Below are 27,446 nucleotides of genomic sequence, written 5' to 3'. Positions count from 1 at the left end.
CATTGGGGGTAAAAACAAAGGGTGTTACCCTTGTTTAAACTGTGCCAGCTGCAACTCAATTATTAGGGGAAAGAATTTTTACCATCCACATAATGGCAAGAAATATCAGATCAATGGGTACCATACATGCAACAGCAGTTACGTTATCTATCTAATTAAGTGTCCGTGCTCTTTGATCTATCTAGGGGAGACTACTCAACTCATAAGAGAGAGACTCACACAACACAGGTCTAATATTAGAAGGAAGAATCTAGATGCACCCCTATCAAAGGACTTTGTAGAAAAAGGACATACAGTTAGCCAACTTAGATGGCAAGTAATTGAGCATGTCAATTATAAACGTAACGGAGCAAATAGAGAAGTGTTATTAAAACAGCGTGAAATATGGTGGAAACACCACTTTGACACTTTGATCCCAAAAGGACTTAACAGGGATTTTGACCTGTCATGTTTCCATTAATCAACACTCTAATATTGATACATGTAGTATGTTTAACAGGTACTGAGGTTCTGACAAAAACATTGCAACAATATAGTATTACTGAATGAAAGCTTTCACAATAATTTGATTCTTAATGGGAAATGAGATCCTGATACAAAAATACAGCAGTAATATAGTATTGCAAAATGAATAGCATTAAAAAACAATTTCTTGATTGTATCACTGCTGCTACTTAGTAATGTTAAATTGTATAATTTTTGATTAACAGCTTACTATAAATTGCTTAGACAAAAGAGAAAAAGAATGTCTATATAGAATTGAAATGTATAAATATCATAAGGATAAAGCCATTTGTTTTTTGTTATCCCTATGTTTTTAATGTCATTAACTAAGGATTGATTTTAATGGTGTAGGTATATTGTATAACCACTAGGAGGCGACCATAGGTCCCTGAGAGGTCAGTTTTGGCGCCACTTAGATGGTATTTAAATGCAATGTAAATGTCACATTATTAGCATGATTAAGAGGTTAATTCCTCGAAACGTCGCTTATTGTTCCAATAAAGTTTTCTAAAAGTATATAGTGCTGATGGCTTATTGTATAAAAGACATGGACCAGGAGTAAAAGCAGCAATACTCAGCCTTTTCGTGCACTTTACAGAGATTTACCTTTACCTTTTGTGCTGTTATCCCAACAATCGGATTACAAATGCCTTGTTGATGTCAGAGGAGAATGGGCAGACTGGTTCCAGATGATAGAAACGTAACAGTAACTCAAATAACCACTCGTTACAACCAAGGTATGCAGAATACCATTTCTGAACGCACAACATGTCGAAACTTGAAGCAGATGGGATCTACAGCAGAAGACCACACCGGGTGCCACTCTTGTCAGCTAAGAACAGAAAACTGAGACTACAATTTGCACAGGCTTAACCAACATTGGACAATAGAAGATTGGAAAAACCTTGCCTGTTCTGATGAGTATCAATTTTAGCTGCAACATTCAAATGGTAGGGTCAGAATTTGGCATAAACAACATGAAAGCATGGATCCATCCTTCCTTGTATCAATGGTTCTGGCTGGTGGTGATGGTTGTGTAATGGTGTGGGGAATATTTTCTTGCCACACTTTGGGCCCCTTAGTACCAATTGAGCATTGTTAAAATACCACTGCCTACCTGAGTTTTGTTGCTGACCATGTCCATTCCTTTATGACTACAGTGTACCCATCTCCTGATGGCTACATCCAGCAGGATAATGCACCATGTCAGAAAGCTCAAATCATCTCAAACTGGTTTCTTGAACATGACAATGAGTTCACTGTACTCCAATGGCCTCCACAGTTACCAGATCTCAATCCAATAGAGGACAGTTGGGATGTGGTGGAACGGGAGATTCACATTATGAATGTGCAGCCGACAAATCTGCTGCAACTGCGTGATGCTATCATGTCAATATGGACCAAATGTCTGAGGAATGTTTCCAACATCTTGTTGAATCTATGCCACAAAGAATTAAGGCAGTTCTGAAGGCAAAAGGGGGTCCAACACGGTACTAGCAAGGTGTACCTAATAAAGTGGCCGATGTGTGTGTATATGCATGTATACATAAATATATAAATATAAAGGTATTTAAAATATTTCCTAATGCAGAACAAAAGCTATTTGAGTTCACACTTACATAAAGAATAGCCATGTATAGATCATTAGCCTGTGTAGTCACAGTCACTCAAAATAACAGACACCTGAGCATTTTTCATTACAAGTAAGCTGCACTTTCAGAGAGAAATAAAACACACAGACATCCACAGGCACCCACATGCACACATGTGCACACACAAATGCACCCTAGACATCCACAGTCATACAAACAGGCACCCACAGGCACCATCAAGAGACGCTGTTTCTCTGTGAGTGTTATCCATCCTCCTAGTTACTATGCATTCTTACAGCTTTCTTGTACATCCACAGGCACCCACATGCACACACAAATGCACCCCAGACATCCACAGTCATACAAAACAGGAATCCACATGCACACACAAATGCACCCCAGACATCCACAGTTAAACAAAACAGGCACCACATGCACACACAAAGGCACCCCAGACATCCACAGTCATACAAAACAGGCACCCACAAGCACACACAAATGTACCCCAGACATCCACAGTCATACAAAACAGGCACCCACATGCACACACAAATGCACCCTAGACATCCACAGTCATACAAAACAACAGTGTTGCAGCTTGGAAACCTGCCCCCCTAAAGGCAAATTTATACACTTTCTGTATACTGTAAACCCTCTTTGGCAGGGGGGCAGACAGTGGGGCCAGATATGATGCAGATAGAGTACAGACACCGCTGGGCTACCCTGTATGCATGCTGCTACTGAGTGAAGGGGCCCCTATATTTGTGGTCTGGCCTCAATTCCGACTTCTGAGATCCCTTTAGTTATGCCACTGCTCAAGGCAGGACACATGCATACTCAAATCTGCAGTTTACAGATATATATATACACGGTGATAACACAAAGGGGACAATATGTTATTTACTAGACAACAGGCATTCACTAGTTGACAAGACACATGCAGATCCCAAGAGCGGCCATTTTGGTATGAGCAGCAATAATCAATGCATATTTTTTACCTACCCACGTGTAAGGCTGTCTTAAGCTGTCAGAGACCAACCTGCTCTGAATTAAAATCTTTCCTAGGAGACAGCTCTGTTATTTAGAAGCCCGCCAAGACAGCCATTATGAGGAAGATCATTTTGATGTAATCTTGGGGGGCAAGTTCACAGAATGGAGGGGCATGACTGGCTCTGACCTGGCTCACAGACAAAGCAAGGCAGTGAGAGGCAGGGCACAAATAATAATGCTGGTGACTGGTTGAAGCTAAAGCAACAGGCCCTGATCTTCAACTGGCTCCAGACCACAGGGCCCTATGCTCAGTCCAGATATGCTGCAGGAAGGATATTATACAGTGCTATGAGTACAGAGGAATACAAGCTAACATGACATAACAATAACTTAGTGTAAACAATTACCTTTATTTTACAAATTGATACAGGGCTAGATTACAAGTGGAGTACAATATTGCGTTTACGCATGCGCGATATTTGCGCTCCACTCAGTAATACTAACGCATGGAAATTTGCACTGGTATTACAAGTGCTGCACAATGTGATCTTGACCTCACATTAACATTGCCTGGAAGCCAAGCGCTTACGAGAGCGTGCTTTCATAGGCTTCAATGAGAGCCTCATTTTCATGCCGACAGACAAGGCAAACCATCTAGCGCAGCACAGGGTGCAAATCGTGTAGCATTGGGCAGCAATAAATACATTTATATGTATATGGTTATAGACATATATATATTTATGTGTTTATATTTACTGTATGTATATAAGCCCCCCATTAACATCCATGTAAAGGCACTTTTAGTGCCATTTTGTTTTTCTAACACCCCACATCCACTTACTTTAGCACCTTATAACTGCTTTGTGCAGATTTTTTATAAAAATAAATATATATTTATGTATAATTATCTATAAAGATATACAGGAATATCAAATTCAAAATACTTACGGCTAGATTTAGAGTTTTGTCGGTAACAACCCGCGTAGCTAACGCTGGCTTTTTTCTGGCCGCTCCTTTAAAATAACTCTGGTATTGAGAGTCCATATAATGTCAGCGTTAGGCTCCAAAAAAGGAGCGTAGAGCATATTTAACGCAGCTTCAACTCTCGATACCAGAGTTGCTTACGGATGCGGCCAGCCTCAAAAACGTGCTCGTGCACGATTCCCCCATAGGAAACAATGGGGCTGTTTGAGCTGAAAAAAAAACTAACACCTGCAAAAAAGCCGCGTTCAGCTCCTAACGCAGCCCCATTGTTTGCTATGGGGAAACACTTCCTACGTCTGCACCTAACACTCTAACATGTACCCCGAGTCTAAACACCCCTAACCTTACACTTATTAACCCCTATTCTGCCGCCCCCGCTATAGCTGACCCCTGTATATTATTTTTAACCCCTAATCTGCCGCTCCGTAAACCGCCGCTACTTACATTATCCCTATGTACCCCTAATCTGCTGCCCCTAACACCGCCGACCCCTATATTATATTAATTAACCCCTAATCTGCCCCCCCACAACGTCGCCTCCACCTAACTACACTTATTAACCCCTAATCTGCCGACCGGACCTGAGCGCTACTATAATAAAGTTATTAACCCCTAATCCGCCTCACTAACCCTATAATAAATAGTATTAACCCCTAATCTGCCCTCCCTAACATCGCCGACACCTAACTTCAATTATTAACCCCTAATCTGCCGACTGGAGCTCACCGCTATTCTAATAAATGTATTAACCCCTAAAGCTAAGTCTAACCCTAACACTAACACCCCCCTAAGTTAAATATAATTTTAATTAAACAAAATTAATTATCTCTTATTAAATAAATTATTCCTATTTAAAGCTAAATACTTACCTGTAAAATAAATCCTAATATAGCTACACTATAAATTATAATTATATTATAGCTATTTTAGGATTAATATTTATTTTACATGCAACTTTGTATTTATTTTAACCAGGTACAATAGCTATTAAATAGTTAAGAACTATTTAATAGTTACCTAGTTAAAATAATAACAAAATTACCTGTAAAATAAATCCTAACCTAAGTTACAATTAAACCTAACACTACACTATCATTAAATTAATTAAATAAAATATCTACAATTACCTACAATTAAACCTAACACTACACTATCAATACATTAATTAAATACAATATCTACAAATAACTACAATGAAATAAACTAACTAAAGTACAAAAAATAAAAAAGAACTAAGTTACAAAAAATAAAAAAATATTTACAAACATAAGGAAAATCTTACAACAATTTTAAACTAATTACACCTACTCTAAGCCCCCTAATAAAATAACAAAGCCCCCCAAAATAAAAAATGCCCTACCCTATTCTAAATTACTAAAGTTCAAAGCTCTTTTACCTTACCAGCCCTGAACAGGGCCCTTTGCCGGGCATGCCCCAAAGAATTCAGCTCTTTTGCCTGTAAAAAAAAACATACAATACCCCCCCCCCCAACATTACAACCCACCACCCACATACCCCTAATCTAACCCAAACCCCCCTTAAATAAACCTAACACTAAGCCCCTGAAGATCATCCTACCTTGTCTTCACCATACCAGGTTCACCGATCGGTCCTGGCTCCAAAATCTTCATCCAACCCAAGCGGGGGCTGGCGATCCATCATCCGGCAGCTGAAGAGGTCCAGAAGAGGGTCCAAAGTCTTCATCCTATCCGGGAAGAAGAGTAGATCCGGACCGGCAACCATCATCTTCCAAGTGGTATTTTCTATCTTCATCCGATGAGGACCGGCTCCATCCTGAAGACCTCCACCGCGGACCCATCTTCATCCGGCGAGGCCCAACTGAAGAATGACGGTTCCTTTAAGGGACGTCATCCAAGATGGCGTCCCTCAAATTCCGATTGGCTGATAGGATTCTATCAGCCAATCGGAATTAAGGTAGGAATATTCTGATTGGCTGATGGAATCAGCCAATCAGAATCAAGTTCAATCCGATTGGCTGATCCAATCAGCCAATCAGATTGAGCTCGCATTCTATTGGCTGATCGGAACAGCCAATAGAATGCGAGCTCAATCTGATTGGCTGATTGGATCAGCCAATCGGATTGAACTTGATTCTGATTGGCTGATTCCATCAGCCAATCAGAATATTCCTACCTTAATTACGATTGGCTGATAGAATCCTATCAGCCAATCGGAATTTGAGGGTCGCCATCTTGGATGACGTCCATTAAAGGAACCGTCATTCTTCAGTTGGACGTCGCCGGATGAACATGGGTCCGCGGTGGAGGTCTTCAGGATGGAGCTGGTCCTCATCGGATGAAGATAGAAGATGCCGTTTGGAAGATGATGGTTGCCGGTCCGGATCTACTCTTCTTCCCGGATAGGATGAAGACTTTGGAGCCTCTTCTGGACCTCTTCAGCCGCCGGATGATGGATCGCCAGCCCCCGCTTGGGTTGGATGAAGATTTTGGAGCCAGGACCGATCGGTGAACCTGGTATGGTGAAGACAAGGTAGGATGATCTTCAGGGGCATAGTGTTAGGTTTATTTAAGGGGGGTTTGGGTTAGATTAGGGGTATGTGGGTGGTGGGTTGTAATGTTGGGGGGGGTATTGTATGTTTTTTTTTAAAGGCAAAAGAGCTTAATTCTTTGGGGCATGCCCCGCAAAGGGCCCTGTTCAGGGCTGGTAAGGTAAAAGAGCTTTGAACTTTAGTAATTTAGAATAGGGTAGGGCATTTTTTATTTTGGGGGGCTTTGTTATTTTATTAGGGGGCTTAGAGTAGGTGTAATTAGTTTAAAATTGTTGTAAGATTTTTCTTATGTTTGTAAATATTTTTTTATTTTTTGTAACTTAGTTCTTTTTTATTTTTTGTACTTTAGTTAGTTTATTTCATTGTAGTTATTTGTAGGTATTGTATTTAATTAATGTATTGATAGTGTAGTGTTAGGTTTAATTGTAGGTAATTGTAGGTATTTTATTTAATTAATTTAATGATAGTATAGTGTTAGGTTTAATTGTAACTTAGGTTAGGATTTATTTTACAGGTAATTTTGTAATTATTTTAACTATTTTAGCTATTAAATAGTTCTTAACTATTTAATAGCTATTGTACCTGGTTAAAATAAATACAAAGTTACCTGTAAAATAAATATTAATCCTAAAATAGCTATAATATAATTATAATTTATATTGTAGCTATATTAGGATTTATTTTACAGGTAAGTATTTAGCTTTAAATAGGAATAATTTATTTAATAAGAGTTAATTTATTTCGTTAGATTTAAATTATATTTAAGTTAGGGGGGTGTTAGTGTTAGGGTTAGACTTAGCTTTAGGGGTTAATACATTTATTAGAATAGCGGTGAGCTCCAGTCGGCAGATTAGGGGTTAATGTTTGAAGTTAGGTGTCGGCGATGTTAGGGAGGGCAGATTAGGGGTTAATACTATTTATTATAGGGTTAGTGAGGCGGATTAGGGGTTAATAACTTTATTATGATAGCGGTGCGGTCCGCTCGGCAGATTAGGGGTTAATAAGTGTAGGCAGGTGGAGGTGACGTTGTGGGGGGCAGATTAGGGGTTAATAAATATAATATAGGGGTCGGCGGTGTTAGGGGCAGCAGATTAGGGGTACATAGCTATAATGTAGGTGGCGGCTCTTTGCGGTCGGCAGATTAGGGGTTAATTATTGTAGGTAGCTGGCTGTGACGTTGTGGGGGGCAGGTTAGGGGTTAATAAATATAATATAGTGGTCGGCGGTGTTAGGGGCAGCAGATTAGGGGTACATAAGGATAACGTAGGTGGTGGTCGGCAGATTAGGGGTTAAAAAAATTTAATCGAGTGGCGGCGATGTGGGGGGACCTCGGTTTAGGGGTACATAGGTAGTTTATGGGTGTTAGTGTACTTTAGAGTACAGTAGTTAAGAACTTTATGAACCGGCGTTAGCCCAGAAAGCTCTTAACTACTGACTTTTTTCTGCGGCTGGAGTTTTGTCGTTAGAATTCTAACGCTCACTTCAGACACGACTCTAAATACCGGAGTTAGAAAAATCCCATTGAAAAGATAGGATACGCAATTGACGTAAGGGGATCTGCGGTATGGAAAAGTCGCGGCTGAAAAGTGAGCGTTAGACCCTTTTTTGAGTGACTCCAAATGCCGGAGGTAGCCTAAAACCAGCGTTAGGAGCCTCTAACGCTGGTTTTCACGGCTACCGCCAAACTCCAAATCTAGGCCTTAGAAAATATTCCCCTATGTGAAGAACATTGGAATGTGAAATATTTACAGCACGCACACAGTTAAACAGTTTATTTAAAATAAATAAATATTGCATACACAGATTTTTTTTTCCCATCTACTTAAAGGGACAGTTTAGGCCAAAATAAACTTTCATGATTCACATAGAGCATGTAATTTTAAACAATTTTCCAATTTACTTTTATCACCAATTTTGCTTTGTTCTCTTGGTATTCTTAGTTGAAAGCTTAACCTAGGAGGTTCATATGATAATTTCTTAGACCTTGAAGGCCACCTCTTTTCAGAATGCATTTTAACAGTTTTTCACCACTAGAGGGTGTTAGTTCACGTGTTTCATATAGATAACACTGTGCTCGTGCATGTGAAGTTATCTGGGAGCAGGCACTGATTGGCTAAACTGCAAGTCTGTCAAAAGAACTGAAAAAAGGGGCAGTTTGCAGAGGCTTAGATACAAGATAATCACAGTGGTTAAAAGTATATTAATATAACTGTGTTGGTTATGCAAAACTGGGGAATGGGTAATAAAGGGATTATCTATCTTTTAAAACAATAACAATTCTGGTGTAGACTGTCCCTTTAAGTGCAAAGGGCTCCAATGCACTTCTATATAACTCTATATATGTCTACATATTTATGTGCAATACATATGTATACGCATATATTCATATGTATACACACATACATCTTTAGGCATGTATATGTAGGTATCTCTATGTTAAAGCCCTTTGCCTGCCTTTTTTTTCTAACACCTGACACCTCATTTCTTTGAGCCCTTACAACTATTTTATGCAGTGTTATTATGAGTGTAACTTTACTTTTTTGTCTCGTGTGCATTAAATTCAATTGCGCTCAAGCGAACAGGTTTACATTCAACTCGTTATACTGTGAAACTTCAGACTTGCTGAAATAGCCGCGATAAATCCCTTTTTTGCTCCAGTGCAATTGTTATTGTGCTAAGAACAGATAAATAATGGAGCTTGTGAAACTGTAAAAAAGTTTGGACAAAAATGAGAGATCCCTGGAAATAAGGAAGTTTTAATTTCTCGGTCTCGGTCTTATGATTCTGGCTCCTGTTATCTCTGCATGTCTCAGTATGTTGTTTTCTATATAGCCTTATTTTGTACTTTCTATGGATGCCAATGTACTCTGTACTCTTTCTGCCCTATGTTTCTGTGTGATTATTGTAATATAGCCCTTAGCGGACGATTTATTAAACGTTTGTCCGACATGATCCGCTCAGCGTATCATGTCCGACAGACATTGCTGAATACCGACAGCATACGTTGTCGGCATTTAACATTGCACAAGCAGTTCTGGTGAACTGCTTGTGCAATGCTGCCCCCTGCAGATTCACGACCAATTGACCTCTAGCATGGGTTGTCAATCAACCCGATCGTATCTGATCGGGTTGATTGATGTCTGCTGTTTAGAGGCGGAAGACCAGTTAAGGAGCAGCGGTCTTAATACAGCTGCTTCTTAAAGGGACATAAAACCCACATTTTTTCTTTCATGATTTAGATAGAGCATACAATTTTATACAACTTTCCAATTTACTTCTGTTATCAAATTTTCTTTGTTTTCTTGTTATCCTTTGTTGAAAAGCAGTAAAGTAAGCTTATGCGTGTGCACGTGTCCACAACACTATATGGCAGCAGTTTTGCAACAATGTTATACATTAGCAGGAGCACTAGATGGCAGCACTATTTCCTGTCATGTAGTGCTTCAGGCATGTGCACGCTACCTACCTAGGTATCGCTTCAACAAAGAATAACATGAAAACAAAACAAATTTGATAATAGAAGTAAATTAGAAACTTTTTAAAAATTGTATTCTCTATCTAAATAATGAAAGAAAAATTTTGGGTTTATTGTCCCTTTAACTGCTGTTTCTGGCGAGCCTGAAGGCTCACACGGAAACAGGGGGATCAGGCTCCATTCCGCCCTTGATAATTCGGCCCTTTATTCTGTAAATATTAAGGCCTTGTGAGATCAGAGTTAGTGTTTTTCATAGCATTATAATATTATCCAAAACTGAGGTCCTAAAATGTTAAATAGTGTTTTTAACAGTAATTACACAGTGTAACACTGCATAATTCCTTTTTAGGCACCATCTGCTGAAGAGGCTGCAGAAGATAGTGAGCGCTTACTAAAAGAACTTTACATGTTTGATGTACTTCGTGCAGACAGGACGACTTCTGCACATGGGTAGGTATTTTACACAGGTTAATTAACTGTAGCAAGGGCTTTTTATTACAATAAGAGCATTAAAAAAGAACAGTTTAATTTCTACATATATTAAAATTTTAACAATGTCCAAACAGCAAAATAAAATACATCTAAAATGGTATTTAAATAAAGATCATAAAGACCATGGGGCCTATTTAGCAAGCTCCTTAAGGAGCTTGATGACCCGTGTTTTTGGAGAACGCTGCTCCATAACCTGTCCGCCTGCTCTGAGGATGCGGACAGACATCACCGGAAATCAATCCGATCCAATACGATCGGATTGATTGACACCCCCTGCTAGCGGCCGATTGGCCGCGAATCTTCAGGGGGCGGTATTGCACCAGCAGTTCACCAGAACTGCTGGTGCAATGATAAATGCCGATAGTGTATGTTGTCTGCATTTATCGATGTGCAGCGGACATGATCCACAATATCAGATCATGTCCGCTCGCATCATAATAAATAGGCCCCCAAAACTCATTCTTAATTGATTTAGAGTAGTGGCGATTGGGTAAGTGAGATCAGTTAGCAAACGTCTCAATATGTGAGACCCTGAAGGTGGGGAGACTAGTGGGCGGAGTCAGTGTGGCAGTGGGCTGGAAGTACAGTCATGTGTCAATGGACAGGGAATATTCCATAAAACGTGCAATGGTTAGGAACTGAGGATGGACTTGGTGGCAGATCAGTTAGTGACCTTTCTGTGGATATTGTCAATAGGGTAATGTATATTCTTATCTTTAAAACCCCCCAAAACAAATCAAAACAAAGATAAAAAAAAGTTTCTATAAAATTCACCATTAGAGGCTGGTGAACATTTGTGGATAAATCAAACGGAAACTATTTCTAAAGGATTAACATTTGACCCATTGTTCTATGTATTATCAAAGGGACAGTCTAGTAAAAAAATAAACTATCTTAATTCAGATAGGGCATGCAATTTTAAACTACTTTACTTTTATCATCGAATGTGCTTTGGTCTCTTGGTATTCTTTGTGGAAAGCTAAACCTAGGTAGGCTCATTTGCTAATTTCTAAGCCCCTGTTACTGCCTCTTATCTCAGTGAATTTTGACAGTTTTGATAGTTAGACACTGCTAGCATGTGTATCATATAGATAACATTGTGCTCACTCCTGTGGAGTTATTTAAGAGTCTGCACTGATTGGCTAAAAGGCAAGTCTGTCAAAAGATCTGAGATGAGTCGACAGTCTGCAGAGGCTTAGATACGAGGTAATCACAGAGGTAAAAAGTGTATTTATATAACAGTGTTGCTTATGTAGAACTGGGGAATGGGTAATAAAGGCATTATCTATCTTTTTAAACAATAACAATTCTGGAGGAGATTGTCCCTTTAAGTTTTCAAACTATAGAATGTGCATTCAAAGGTCAGTGCAAAATAGAAGGAGAACATTAAAGAGCTTACCTAATGTAACCACCATAGAGTACCATAATTCCTGGGGTATAGCCAAGGGACCCAGCTTGCACTCTCCAATATATCCTGAACATAGAAGCGGCTTTGACTTTTCAGTACTTGGATGAACTGACTTGCTAATACTATATTACTGGTATTAATACTATATATTTTGATGCTGTTTTGTATGTCTGCCTGAATCCTAAGTAATATTCATTACTAAATCAACCAGTCAATTAATCAATCAATCAATCAATCAATCAATCAATCAATCAATCAATCACTCAATGTTGGTCTCTGCCCCTTGACACATGATATTCTTTTTTTTTTTTTTAACAGCTTTACTGTAAAATTTGTTCACAATACAAATCAAAACAAGAATCTATGTCTAAAATACAACAGTGTGACAAAGAGAATTATGTCTATACCATCATCCACCCAGTTTAATCCATGATACTTGTGGGTTTATATTGAGTATGTAGTCCACAACGTTTTTAGATGTCAAGATGAGGGAATGATACAATTATCCAAGTCCAATGATATAATTACTCATATAAAGTGGTATAATGTAACACAACAGTATAGACCCAATGAAAGATAAAAAAAAAAATAATTGTGCTCAGATTCATGTTGCTTGCATTTTACATTTTAATACAATCTTTAAAAGTTAAAAGAATGTACTTCTCAGTACAGACTTATCATTTAATAAACAACTCAATTTTCAACAGAAGGGAGTGGAAAGGAGAGGAAAGGGCAGGGCCCAGGGGAGTAGTAGGATAGAAAAAAAGGGAGGGGGAGTATAGTATGATTTCTCTGCATAAATGAGTTTAGATGTTTTAGTTTTCTAAGTCAGATGTTTTTTTCTATGATTCACTTATTTCGCTTTAAGTGTCCAGTTTGCTTGCCCTTAGGTAGTGATAGCGTTCTAATTGTATTAATTCAGAGACTTGTGTTTCCCTATTATCGGTTTTCCAGTGTTTAGGTATGATTTATTTGGCTCCATTAATCACTATCAACAATAAGGACTTTTTAATTGTATTTTGTAGTTTAGATAAATTAATAAAGAGCCGTGTCTTTGGTGATCTTGGGACCAAGATTTTTAGTATTTCAGACATGGTGGCCATGATCTCTGACCAAAACGATGTTAATTTAGAACAAGACCACCATACATGCAGCATGGTTCCTGTCTGTCCGCAGCCTCTCTAGCACTTTTCCTCTAGATGTGGATACAATTTACACAATCTAAATGGAGTTAGATACTATCTACTCACTATTTTGTAATGTGTTTCCTGAATATAGGCAGAGGCTGAAGAGCTTTTAGCCAATTTGAAATATTTTAACCACTGTTTATTATAATTGTCATCAGATTTTGTGATATTCAGATGAAAGTTTGAGACCTGGCCATATGAATGTAATTCGGATATATCTGGAAGTGATTGTGCAACATTTGTGACAGTCAAATTTTATGGGCCAGTGTTTATATGTAGAGAGCAAATAAAAGTGGGGACAGTGGGCAGCCCTGTTGAGTGCCATTCTTAATTTAAAATGTTTCTGATAGATCTCCGTTCACTCGCACCCTAGCATTTGGCCGAGAGTGTTAGGAAAATATCATATTAAGAAATTGCGAGCCGAAGTTCAATGCTTTCATAGTATGATGTAAAAAGGACCAATCTACCCGGTCAAAAGCTTTTTCGGCGTCTGTTGAAAACAAGGTCATCGGTAAAGAGTTGAGTTTAGAGAAATTAATTAGTTATAGAACTTTCAGGGTGTTATCCATGCCTCCCTGCCTGGTACAAATCCGACCTGGTCAGTGGAGACAAGTTAAGGAAGACATTTGTTAAGCCTTTTTTTCTAGTTCTTTTGCTAAGATCTTTATGTCTGTATTTAATACTGAGATGAGGTGAAAGTTGGTTGGATTATCTGCAGGTTTTCCTAGCTTAGGTAAAACTGTTATGTGGGCCTTTACCATGCATTCTGGGAGTGTTTTATTATCTTTTAGCTCGTTGAACAGGGCAAACATATGTGGTAGCAATATAGATTTGTATAATTTATAATATTTTGAAGTGAACTCATCTGGGCCTGGACTTTTCCCTGAAGGGAGATCTTTAATTGCTTGTTTAATTTCTTCGATTGACAGAGGGGTATTTAAGGATTCTGATGCCTGATCTATGAGTTTAGAGAGCTTGAGTTGATTTATGTAGTTGCAGATATGGGCTTGTTTTGAAGGATTAGTATCAGAGGTATGGGATGTTTTTTGTTCTTTATCTATATTATATAAAGTATTATAGTAGTTTCGAAAAGTATTCTCTATATTTTTACTGTGTTTTGCTAGAGTACCATCTGGTGCCTTGATGGAGTGTATGAAGGTTTTTAGTTGTTTACATCTTATAGACCTGGCTAGCAATTTACTGGGTTTGTTACCTTGGTTGTAGTATTTCTGTTTGAGATATAAAGCTTTGCATTGGTGATCTTCTTGTAGAAGACTTTTAAGATCTGCTCTATCCGGATTTAGTGACGCCAATATGTCAGTATTTGAGGTATCTTTTTTATGTTTTTGCTCTAATTCATTGATTAGTTTATATATGCGTTTGTAGTGGTCTTTCATTTTCTTTGTTTATCAATTTAATTAGTTCTCCTTGGAAGACGCATTTATGCACCTTCCACGTTGTGGAGATCGATGTATCATCATATGGTTCAAGTCAAAGTATTCCTGAATGGTTTTGCCTATTTCTGTCATTGTCACTGGCTGATCTATTAGGTATTCATCTAGTCTCCAGATGTAGTCCTGTAGTGGTGTATCTGGCCACAGTATGGAGCATGATGTGGGTGCATGGTCCGTGTGATTGTCAGGCCATTTGAGTCTGTGAAAATATAATGGAGGGGGGAATATTTTTTATGTACATTAGAATAAAAGGTGTAATCTTTTGTAGAAAGATTATGTGTGCACCAGATGTCATGCAGTTTAAGAGTTGTTGGTTGGGCCCTAATAGATTTCAGTATACGTTTCGTGACACTGGAAGTATTGTTAGATATTGTGTCCAATATGGGGTCTAGTGGGATGTTAAAGTCCCCCGCTAGGAACACTGTGCCATTAGTATGTTCAAGTAAGAGGTGTGAGCTCTTTTTGAAGAATTTATGTTGTTCTGTTCGGAACATAGACATTCAAATCAGTCTACCAAATAGTAGCCCAGCTAGTAGCAGATATCTACCTTTAGTGTCTTTTTCTATGTGCAGAGTTTGCATATGGATAGAATTATGCAAAAGGATGCCTACCCTGTTCCTCCTGTGCGGGCCTAATGCAAAAATGCACTGGGAAATTTTACATTGTTCCATTTCTGGTAGTATGTTTCCTGGATAAAAACAATATGTTTGTTTAATTTAGTTAATTCCCTTGTGACAATTGATCACGTACGAGGTCTGTTTAGGCCTTTTACATTAATCGTAGTGAGTGATAATGAGTGGCTTTTGGGTTTTGTGCGTTTTATGCACCATCATACTTCTAAGGGGGGAGATGGGGAGAAAAAAAAGAGGGAGGGAGGAGACAAAAGGGTTGAAGAGGTAATGGTTATAGATAGTAAAGAGAAGAGATTTAGGTGTTGTAGACCAAAGAAGTCAGATATAATTGAAGAGTCAGTACAATCCTCGGGTCTGTTTATGACCTAAGTATGAGAGTAATTGGTTAAGATGTAGTTAAGAAAGAAATGGCTAATATTTAGTCTATTGTTGAAAAAGAGTGTAGTCTATGGGTAAGTGTCCCTGCAAACAGTCAATACATATATATATAAAAGTTTTGATAGTGGATATATACACCCTGTATGTCCACCATTATAATGGAACATAAGGGGAGAGGGGAAAAATATTGTAGCCAAGGGGTATATCTAAAGAGTTAGATTAAAGGGGAGTTTCATGTGCTGTACATGTAAAGTTATGCCACATAACCGAACACCTAAGGAACCTTCACTGGCTCCCCATCAACAAGAAAATCCCCTTCAAGCTCCTTACCCACACGTTCAAGCCCCTACACAACATCGAACCCGAATACATCAACCACTGCGTACATTTCTACACCCCCCCAGACAACTCCGATCGGCCGACCAAGCACTCACAGTCATCCCCTGCATCAGCAAATCCACAGCGGACAGAAGATCCTTCTCCCAATGGCAGCAAAGGCATGGAACACCCTCCCGCTGCACCTCAGACAATCCACCTCCCTTACAAAGTTCAGAAAGAACTTCAAAACTTGGCTCTTCGACTGTAAGCAAATCCCCTCCCCCCCTCCTCCTATCCGTTTCCTTAGCGCCTTGAGACCCTCACGGGTGATTAGTTTGCGCTCTATAAGTACCCAATAGATAGATAGAAAGCTTTGTTTTTGTTAGGAGAATAACTAGCCCATTTTAACTATGGGCATGATAGAAGAGGTTCCCAAAAGGAGAACATAGGGAACAAAACAGACATTTAAACTGAGCGCAACAAAATACATGTGTCTCGTAACTAATGGAAACACATAGCTACAAACATAAGTACATGTCTCAAAATTTTTACTGATCTAGACAATATTTGTAATACAGCTTTAAATAGTATTAAAAAAAGTCCTGTATACTTTACCCGGTCTGAGGTTTTCAGTAGAGAACAAGAACATCACGTGCACCCACCTTTGAAAACATTAATTCTGCAGTACTAGAAAAACAAACAACAGAGGGTACTGATAATTAATTGAGTCACTTCAGCCATAGTTTTCCGCAGTTGCTGAATCTCCATGCTAGCTGAATCTCCATGCTAGCTTCTTGATTCAAGGACGGTATTGGTATTGATAGTTGAGAACAGAAGTCCCTCAGGTTGGTTTCAGGTTGTAGGACTGCAGTTTTATTATCTCTGGTTGCGATTATAGATACAGGGAATCCCCATCTATATGGGATCTTGTGACGAAGGGCTGTGGTGATGTATGCAAGGTTCTGACATTTGAGCAGTGTAGTTGGGCTGATATTTGAAAATATTTGTATTAATATACTAGTATGGTGGATGGGGTGTTTGACTCTTGCATTGTTGAGGCTCTCCTCCTTATCCTTGAAGTTTAGCAGCTTTGTCAACACATCTCTTGGCGGTGCCTTGCCAGGCGGTTTGGGCCGCATCGCTCTATGTGCATGCTTTATCTGTATGTCTGGTGAATTAGAGGTGCCTTTCTTTACCCTAAACAGGTCTTGGAGGTGTCCATTCAAAGCTGCTGGGCTAATTGATTCAGGGATACCCCTCAGCCGTAAGTTATTCTGCCTACTGCGGTTATCAAGGTCTTCCAGTTTTCTGTTTGTGCTTGTATAGTTTCATTTTGTGATTGTACGTCAGCAGTTGTTTGATTGACACTTGTTTGTACTGCTTCTTGTTCCTTCTCTAAGTGTGATACTCTCTTATCTAACACGGTTATGTCTTTATGAAGTTCTCCAAACAGGGACCTCACCTCCTGTAGAACCTATTTAATGTCTTCTTTAGAGGATAAGCGGTGTCTTTTGTGTCTGCTGTTCTTTTAGTAGACTGTTATATTATATCTTGATGTTTCAGGAATTGGTTAAGTGTTTGATTCTTCAGGGTTCTGTCTGCCTTTATGGTCTTTTTATTAAGCATTCCCAGTAAAGCAGAAATATGCTTTACTTATCCTTGCTGTTATTGTTGGTGCAGCACTCAGCAAACAGATGTACAGTTTGTTTCTGATCTTGCATGAGGGGCCCACTGTATGATGTTTGTACCTCAGGACTTTTATTGAACTGCGTTCTATAAACTTATTGTACTTCTTACTTTGTATGACTTGTAATGGGATATCCCACAAAGACAGCTTTGTTATTGTGTTTAAAGGGACACTAAACCCACATTTTTCTTTCATGATTCAGATAGAGCATGCAATTTTAAGCAACTTTCTAATTTGAAGTGCCTCCCGAGTGCAGCTTTTTTTGACTTTGTGGAATTTTTCGGCTTTTGCTTAGCCGTGTCAAGCTTGCACCTCTCGGGGCTGTGTGTGACTCCTCCTCTAGCTCCGGCGGCATCCGGCTTCCTCCTACTCATGCAGGGACCTGCAGCAGCCTGGTTGTTTGTTATGGTTTGCAACTTTCTAGTTTACTCCTATTATCAATTTTTCTTTGTTCTCTTGCTATCTTTATTTAAAAAGCAGAAATGTGATGCATAGGCCCATTTTTGGTTGAGAAGCTGGGTTATGCTTGCTTATTGGTGGGTAAATGTAAGCCTCCAATAAGCAAACGCTATCCATGGTGCTGAACCTAAAATGGGCTGGCTGCTAACATTTACATTCCTGCTTTTAACATAAAGATAGCAAGAGAATGAAGAAAAATTGATAATAGGAGTAAAATAGAAAGTTGTTTAAAATTTGGGTTCAGTGTCCCTTTAAAGGGACATAATACTCATATGCTAAATCACTTGAAACTGATGCAGTATAACTGTAAAAAGATGACAGGAAAATATCACCTAAGCATCTATATGTAAAAAAGGAAGAGATTTTACCTCACAATCTCCTCAGCTCAGCAGAGTAAGTTTTGTGTAAAAAGTTATACTCAGCTGCTGCCCAGCTGCAGGTAAAAAATAAATAAATGAAGAAATGAACAGCAGCCAATCAGCATCAACAGTGCTGAGGTCATGAACTCTTTTACTGTGATCTCATGAGATTTGACTTAACTCTCATGAGATTTCATAGTAAACTTCCTTAGACTGAATAGGGAAATAACATGAGAGTGCATGAGGCTCAATCCTTCGGCTGTCCCGACACAGACAGACATACTGATTTGCTGCTTAGAAGTCCTTTACAATGGGATGTGGCTACTGAGGAACTTTTGAGGTAAAATATCTTCCTTTTTTACATAGAGATGTTCAGGTGATATTTTCTAGTCAGCTTTTTACAGCTATACTGCATCACTTTCAAGTGTTTCAACATTTATGTATCATGGCCCTTTAAGTAATTAAGTACAGCTGGTTTGCTGCAACTTAAGCAAAGTTTCTTGGTTTTTCCACTTATGCTACCTATTGTCTTTCTGTATCCAAATATATTAAGCCTTATATATATGTGCAATGTATTTTGTAGCTTGAGTCCTGGATGCTCAGGGAGTCCTTATATGTATACTTTAGATGGTAATTATGTCGGCTCCCTAAAACGTTAGGTCCGTTTTGCGGCCGTGTAGATGGGTGTAGCCGTCTCTGTTGTTAGGCTTACTGGTCTTGTCTCTTTCCCCTTTTTCTTTTCTCCAGACAGCAGGATTGGCATCTCGATGTGTATCTACTCCCTTCAGCTGTGCTCCAGACTAGTCTTATCGCAATCGTGGTGTCCGTTTGCGTCTTATGACACCGGGTCTAATCACTTTCTTGCTGTCTGCCCACATGTTAGGCCCCGGATGGGTAATTATAGACTTGCCCTCGCTCAATTAGATTTAGGATGTCTCCTGTATGTGATAGGATAGTTCCCCTTTAATCCCCCTTTATTTTGAGTTAGGGTTGAAGGCTCCACATACCACTTTTGTCATTTTGACTGCTGCGTGGGACCGGAGCAAATCTAACTAGCCGGCATCAGTCTGCGTGGCCAAACTCCACCCCCTGATATACATTTTTATATGACAAAGTCATATGAGGAAATATTTCTTTCATGATTCAGTTTGAATGTAAAATTTTAAACAACCTTTCCAATTTATTTCTATTATCTAATTTAATTACTAATCTTGTTATCTTTTGTTGAAAAGCAAGTAGGTTTATGAACTGATATTTGTCTTGTGCAATATATGGAAGATTTATAGCAATGCTATATGTTTGCAAACTAGGTGGCACTAGGTGGCATTGTTTTCTGCCATAAAATGCTCCACACAAGCGCACACGACCTACCTAGGTGTCCTCTTCAGCAAAATATTATGAAAACAAAATTTAATAATAAAAACAAAGTGGACACTTTTTTTTTTATTGTATACTCTGAATCCTGAAGAAACAATGTTGGGTTTTAACTTTCCATTCAGCACTATGCAATATATATCTACATCAGGGTTTACTTCTTAAAATGAAGGCTTACATATTCAAATACACTTCAGATGTTTGACGTACTTTGAAGTCAAAGCTGAAAATAAAACAAATGTTTAATTCTATTGGCTATGACTCATATAAAAAGCTGTAGAATGTAAAAAAAAATAACTGCTACTTAATTTTTCAGTATATTATCCTAAAAGTGCACTTGGTGAAGGTGTAAAAGAACAGTCTGTGCCCTTTTGGGAAAATTAAATTAAAAGATGAAGCATGAGCAGTAAACAAATAATGAAAAAAACAGTTTGCTGTGTTTTCAAGCCCTTAATAGGAACAGATTGCTGTTTCTAACAATGATAAATACAATTAAAGGGACACTGAACCCAAATTTTTTCTTTGTGATTCAGATAGAGCATGACATTTTAAGCAACTTTCTAATTTACTCCTATTATCAAATTTTCTTCATTCTCTTGGTATCTTTATTTGAAATTCAAGAATGTAAGTTTAGATGCCAGACCATTTTTGGTGAACAACCTGGGTTGTCCTTGCTGATTGGTGGATACATTAATCTGCCAATAAAAAAGTGCTGTCCAGAGGTCTGAATAAAAAAAAAATGTTAAAATAAATAAAGATAGCAAGAAAATGAAGAAAAAATAATAATAGGAGTAAATTAGAATGTTACTTAAAATTGCTTGCTCTATCTGAATCACAAAAGAAAAAAATTGGGTTCAGTGTCCCTTTAATATTCTGTGTACTTAATAAATGTTTGCTATTTTTGTTTTATCATTTGCAAAATGTATTTATTTATTCATTAATTATATTTTATTATCTTTTTATTTTCCATTGCTTTCTTCCTCTCAAGCCTTGAACTGAGGGTCCCATTTTTGGATCATCGATTCTCCGCTTACTATCTATCTTTGTCTCCAGAGCTCAGAATTCCTAAGGTACCAAGACACATATGTATTTAAAATTTTTTATAAAATTTGTGGATTATAAACATGTATCTATTAATATAGATTTTTTTCTATAAATTTACACAGAATGGGATTGAAAAATATTTACTTAGAGAAGCTTTTGAAGATTCCAACCTTATACCAAAAGATATCCTGTGGAGACCAAAGGAAGCATTTAGCGATGGACTAACATCTGTAAAGAAATCTTGGTTTACAATACTACAGGAGCACATTGAACACCAGGTTTGTGTTTATACAATTTTTTTTAAAAGAAGAGCTAGATATATTTTTTCTTCGTTGCATCTAAAATAGGGTATTTTAATATACACACTATGGCCTAGATTACGGATGGAGCGCAATTGTTTGCACAAAATTGCAGTATTTTTTTAGCTCTACTCCGTATTACATGCATTGTTTAAATTACCGCAAGTTCACTATAATTTGTGTTCCTTATCATTTCAATGGGATCCAAATTGAAAGTAAATGTGATCACTCGAATGCAATAGCATTTTACACTCACACACCCAATCGCAAATTACCCTGCTACACTATTAACCCCTAAACAACGACACACCCCATCGCAAATTTCCCCGTAACCTATTAAACTAACCGCTAACCCCCGCAAGACCCCTAACCTAAGACCCCCTAAGTTACAAAAAATAAAAAACATTATTATTGAAACCCCCCAAGATCTCACACCCCACTGATATAAATGGTACACTAAATACCTACACTATTAACCCCTAAACCTCCATTACCCCATCACAAACTACCTTCTAACCTATTAACCCCTAACTGCCACAACCCCCATTGCAAACTACCCCTAACCTCCTAACAGCTATCCCCCAGACCCCTAAACTAATAACCCCTAAGTTACAAAAAAAAACACACTTGCATTTCCACAAAAAATTACCAAAAGTAAAAAACCCAACGAGTACAAGCCCTATCCTAAAACTAAAGCCCCCTTAACCCCCCCCATAAAAAACCTTTTTCTAAAACCTGCTATAAAAATTGCCATGAATGGGGTATTTGTTGGGCAGTGCCCTTGGTGAAGTAATCAGCTCTTTCACATAAAAAAACCCCATGCTAAAACCAAAGTATCCCCCACCCCCCCAAAAAAAACTATAATTAAAAAAACCTCTCAAACTTTCCCTGAGAAGGGCATATGTTGGGCATTGTCCTGAAGTAATCACAGCTCTTTTGGTCAAACATTAAAAAAAACTATCTTTAAAAAATCATAATCTAAAAGATCCTAAAGAAGGGCATTTGTCAGGCAGTGCTCTGAAGTAATCACAGCTCTAATTTAAAAAATATATATATCTTTAAAAACCCTATCCAAAAAAAAAGTTAAAAAATCCATAAAAAATCACATGAAAAAGGCATCAGTGATTAAGCTAATAAATAAAAAAAATAAAAAAACAATAAAAAAAGGTTTAAAAACCCTATACTAAAAAAAACCTGTTAAAAAATCCTATCCCAAAAAAATGCCATGAAAAGGGCATCAGTGATTAAGCTCTTTTGAAAAAACAAACAAACAAAAGAAACCATTTATTAAAACTAAAAAAACACCCACCCCAAAAAAAATACAACTAAACCCCAAAAGTTGGTACTCACCAACTTGAATCCAGCTCTTTAGGGGGGAAGCGGCGGGTCCATGGCAGTGATCATCACCACTAAACACAGAGAAATAGCAAATAATCAATAAATGCATAACAAAAAGACAATGCAACATGACTTGAATTTAAAATGAGTAGTACATTTCTTTTAGACAAATGTTAAACCTAGTTCTATTTTCCCTCCCATATATATATATATATATATATATACAGGGAGTGCAGAATTATTAGGCAAGTTGTATTTTTGAGGATTAATTTTATTATTGAACAACAACCATGTTCTCAATGAACCCAAAAAACTCATTAATATCAAAGCTGAATAGTTTTGGAAGTAGTTTTTAGTTTGTTTTTAGTTATAGCTATTTTAGGGGGATATCTGTGTGTGCAGGTGACTATTACTGTGCATAATTATTAGGCAACTTAACAAAAAACAAATATATACCCATTTCAATTATTTATTTTTACCAGTGAAACCAATATAACATCTCAACATTCACAAATATACATTTTTGACATTCAAAAACAAAACAAAAACAAATCAGTGACCAATATAGCCACCTTTCTTTGCAAGGACACTCAAAAGCCTGCCATCCATGGATTCTGTCAGTGTTTTGATCTGTTCACCATCAACATTGTGTGCAGCAGCAACCACAGCCTCCCAGACACTGTTCAGAGAGGTGTACTGTTTTCCCTCCTTGTAAATCTCACATTTGATGATGGACCACAGGTTCTCAATGGGGTTCAGATCAGGTGAACAAGGAGGCCATGTCATTAGATTTTCTTCTTTTATACCCTTTCTTGCCAGCCACGCTGTGGAGTACTTGGACGCGTGTGATGGAGCATTGTCCTGCATGAAAATTATGTTTTTCTTGAAGGATGCAGACTTCTTCCTGTACCACTGCTTGAAGAAGGTGTCTTCCAGAAACTGGCAGTAGGACTGGGAGTTGAGCTTGACTCCATCCTCAACCCGAAAAGGCCCCACAAGCTCATCTTTGATGATACCAGCCCAAACCAGTACTCCACCTCCACCTTGCTGGCGTCTGAGTCGGACTGGAGCTCTCTGCCCTTTACCAATCCAGCCACGGGCCCATCCATCTGGCCCATCAAGACTCACTCTCATTTCATCAGTCCATAAAACCTTAGAAAAATCAGTCTTGAGAAATTTCTTGGCCCAGTCTTGACGTTTCAGCTTGTGTGTCTTGTTCAGTGGTGGTCGTCTTTCAGCCTTTCTTACCTTGGCCATGTGTCTGAGTATTGCACACCTTGTGCTTTTGGGCACTCCAGTGATGTTGCAGCTCTGAAATATGGCCAAACTGGTGGCAAGTGGCATCTTGGCAGCTGCACGCTTGACTTTTCTCAGTTCATGGGCAGTTATTTTGCGCCTTGGTTTTTCCACACGCTTCTTGCGACCCTGTTGACTATTTTGAATGAAACGCTTGATTGTTCGATGATCACGCTTCAGAAGCTTTGCAATTTTAAGAGTGCTGCATCCCTCTGCAAGATATCTCACTATTTTTGACTTTTCTGAGCCTGTCAAGTCCTTCTTTTGACCCATTTTGCCAAAGGAAAGGAAGTTGCCTAATAATTATGCACACCTGATATAGGGTGTTGATGTCATTAGATCACACCCCTTCTCATTACAGAGATGCACATCACCTAATATGCTTAATTGGTAGTAGGCTTTCGAGCCTATACAGCTTGGAGTAAGACAGCATGCATAAAGAGGATGATGTGGTCAAAATACTCATTTGCCTAATAATTCTGCACTCCCTGTATATATATACTCAGCAGAAGCTGGTGTCTCAGAAAGTGTGTATATAAAAATATTATGCACAGTTAGATTAAGGAAGTGAATTGAAAAGTTGTTTATAATAGTGTGCTCTATCTGAATAATTAAAGTTTAATATCGACTTGTGCCCCTTTAACACTAGAGAGGGAGCGTTAATTACCGCTCCACTTTTAATCTAGTCCTATATGGACAAAAGTATGTGGACACCCCTACAAATTCCTGAGTTCAGGTGTTTTAGCTACACCTATGCCTAACTGGTCAATAATATCTAGCACAAAACCATAAAATCTCCATAAATAAACAATTGTAGTAAAATGAGTCTTACTGAAGAGCTTAGTGATTTTAAATGGGGCACTGCCATAAGATGCCCTTTTGCCACTAGTCAGTTTTTCTGCCCTACTAGATCTTACCTTGGAAGCATCTAGGAGAAACAACAGCCCAGACATAAAGTGGTAGACCATGCAAACTTATATAGTGGAGATGAAGCACTTAGCTCATAAAAATCACCTATCATCTGTTGCAACACTCACTAAAGAGTTCCAAACTGCCTCTGGAAGCAACATCACAAGAACTATGTGCCAGGTGCTTCATGAAGTTTACACGGCCAAGAAGCTATACACAATCCTCATATCAATATGCGCAATGCCAAGTGTAGTATAAAATACAGTGCCACAGGACTCTGGAGCAGTGGAAACTTGATCTCTGGAGTAATGAATCATGCTTCCCTATCTGGCAAGCTGACGGAAGAATCTGAATGTATCAGCATCAGACACTCCCTCACAGACCCTCCCAGCTTCTTGGCAGCAGCCATTTTAGACTCATTACGATGTTGCTTTCTTAGTGAGAGGACCGTTTGTGTTGATTCTGCTGATATTATAGGGAAATAGATAGCTAGGCTAGTGTATTCAGTGTCCACTACAGTCCTGAAGGACTCTTCTCATCTCTGCTGCAAGGACAGCACCCCAAAAAGCCCTTTTTAGGGCTATAACTTCAGTCGTTTTTTTTTTTTCTTTGTATTTTTATTTGCATTTGCCTGGCTTTCAGCATGTGTGTGAGGCTCACAGCATATGCTGTGATTCGTGCCACCACTGATATCTGCCTAACAACATTAGTTTAAATTTAACCAACAAAAATTTGAAATTATTTTGCTAGTGTAATTTATTTTCATTTTCTATCAGGCCTTTGTCACACAGCATATACTCTGGTTCTTTGCTCTGTGCCAGCCACCAGTGGTCATATCCGCTTATAACATTATTTTAAATTTAAAAAAAAACTTTTAAATCATTTTGCTAGTGTAATCTAATTTCATTTTCTATCAGGCCTGTGTGTTTTGCTGACTTACAGAGCATACTGTGTTTAATTGCTGCCCTCCCTAGTCTATCAGCCACGACTCATATGTGCTTAACCTTTTTCTTTAAATTAAAAAAAAAATCTTTAAATCATTTTGCTAGTGTAAACTAATTTAATTTTCTATCAGGCCTGTGTGTATCTGACTTACAGAGCATACTGTTGTTAATTGCTGCCCTACGCAGCAGCCAGCCAGTGCCACCGCTCATATCTGCTTAACATTATTTTAAATTTAAAAGAAAAACTTTTAAATTATTTTGCTAGTGTAATCTAATTTAATTTTCTATCAGGCCTGTGTGTTTCTCACTTACACAGCATACTGTGGTAAATTGCTGCCCTACCTACCAGCCACGACTCATATCTGCTTTACATTATTTTAAAGTTAAAAACATTTTTTAAATCATTTTGCTAGTGTAATTTAATTTATTTTTCCATAAGGCCTGTGTGTTTCTGGCCCACATCATATAGTGTTACACAGATTAATTTTTTTTTCCACCACTTATATCTGGTGTAACAACATTAGTGTAAATTTTATGTAAAATTTTGTTTAACATCAATCCTCTTCTAGTGTTATTAAATTTTAGTTGCCAGGCTACCATTAGTGCCAGCCTGTGTGTCAGGCTGCCAGCATATACTGTGCCTACTTCCATCCTCAGTGCCAGTCCACCACTCCTATCTGTTGTAACATAACATTAAATGTTTTAAAAAAAAACTTTTACATCACTCTTCGAGTGTTATTTAATATTAGTTCACAGGCCAGCCTGCCACCACTAGTGCCAGCCTGTGTGCCAGGCCCACTTGCCAACTAGTTACACCAATCATAGTTGTTGTAACAGTATTGTTAATATTTAAAATTAAAAATTCTTAGATTATGAATCATCAGTTTGCTCGTGCCATTGAATTGCACTTTCCTCCTGCCTGCCAGCCTGTGTGCCAGGCCCACTAGCCAATTAGTGCCACCAATCATATTTCTTGTAACAGTATTTAAAAAATTGTAAATCATCACTTTTTTGACTGCGAATCTTCAGTCTCCTAGTGCCATTGAATTGCAGTTTCCTCCTGCCTGCCAGCCTGTGTGCCAGGCCCACTTGCCAACTAGTTACACCAATCATAGTTGTTGTAACAGTATTGTTAATATTTAAAATTAAAAATTCTTAGATTGTGAATCATCAGTTTGCTCGTGCCATTGAATTGCACTTTCCTCCTGCCTGTCAGCCTGTGTGCCAGGCCCACTAGCCAATTAGTGCCACCAATCATATTTCTTGTAACAGTATTTAAAAAATTGTAAATCATCACTTTTTTGACTGTGAATCTTCAGTCTCCTAGTGCCATTGAATTGCAGTTGCCTGCCAGCGTGTGTGCCAGGCCCACTTGCCAACTAGTTACACCAATCATATTTGTTGTAACAGTATTGTAAATATTTACAATAACAAATTCTTAGACTGTGAATCATCAGTTTGCTAGTGCCATTGAATTGCAGTTTCCTCCTGCCTGCCAGCGTGTGTGCCAGGCTCACTAGCCAACTAGTGCCACCAATCATATTTGTTGTAACAGTATTGAATTTTTTTAAAATCATAACTTTTTTGACTGTGAATCTTCAGTCTCCTAGTGCCATTGAATTGCAGTTGCCTGCCTGCCAGCCTGTGTGCCAGGCCCACTTGCCAACTAGTTACACCAATCATATTTGTTGTAACAGTATTGTAAATATTTAAAATAAAAAATTGTTAGATTGTTAATCATCAGTTTGCTAGTGCCATTGATATATTCCTACCTTAATTCCGATTGGCTGATA

At 38.3% G+C, this 27,446-nt stretch overlaps 1 protein-coding gene across 1 annotated transcript in view; it reads left to right on the top strand.

Moving 5' to 3' along the window:
* ASNS (asparagine synthetase (glutamine-hydrolyzing)) overlaps window positions 1-27,446 on the top strand; it is a 111,345-nt gene that overhangs the window by 51,841 nt on the left and 32,058 nt on the right. Inside the window, exons 9-11 of the mRNA XM_053714085.1 lie at window positions 10,425-10,525; window positions 20,812-20,893; window positions 20,990-21,145. Of these exons, the coding sequence (XP_053570060.1) occupies window positions 10,425-10,525; window positions 20,812-20,893; window positions 20,990-21,145 (339 nt within the window). The remainder of the gene's footprint in view (window positions 1-10,424; window positions 10,526-20,811; window positions 20,894-20,989; window positions 21,146-27,446) is intronic.

The sequence above is a fragment of the Bombina bombina genome, chromosome 5, assembly GCF_027579735.1.
Source record: "Bombina bombina isolate aBomBom1 chromosome 5, aBomBom1.pri, whole genome shotgun sequence".
Taxonomy (NCBI): domain Eukaryota; kingdom Metazoa; phylum Chordata; class Amphibia; order Anura; family Bombinatoridae; genus Bombina; species Bombina bombina.
This window is presented reverse-complemented; position numbering and strand designations above follow the sequence as displayed.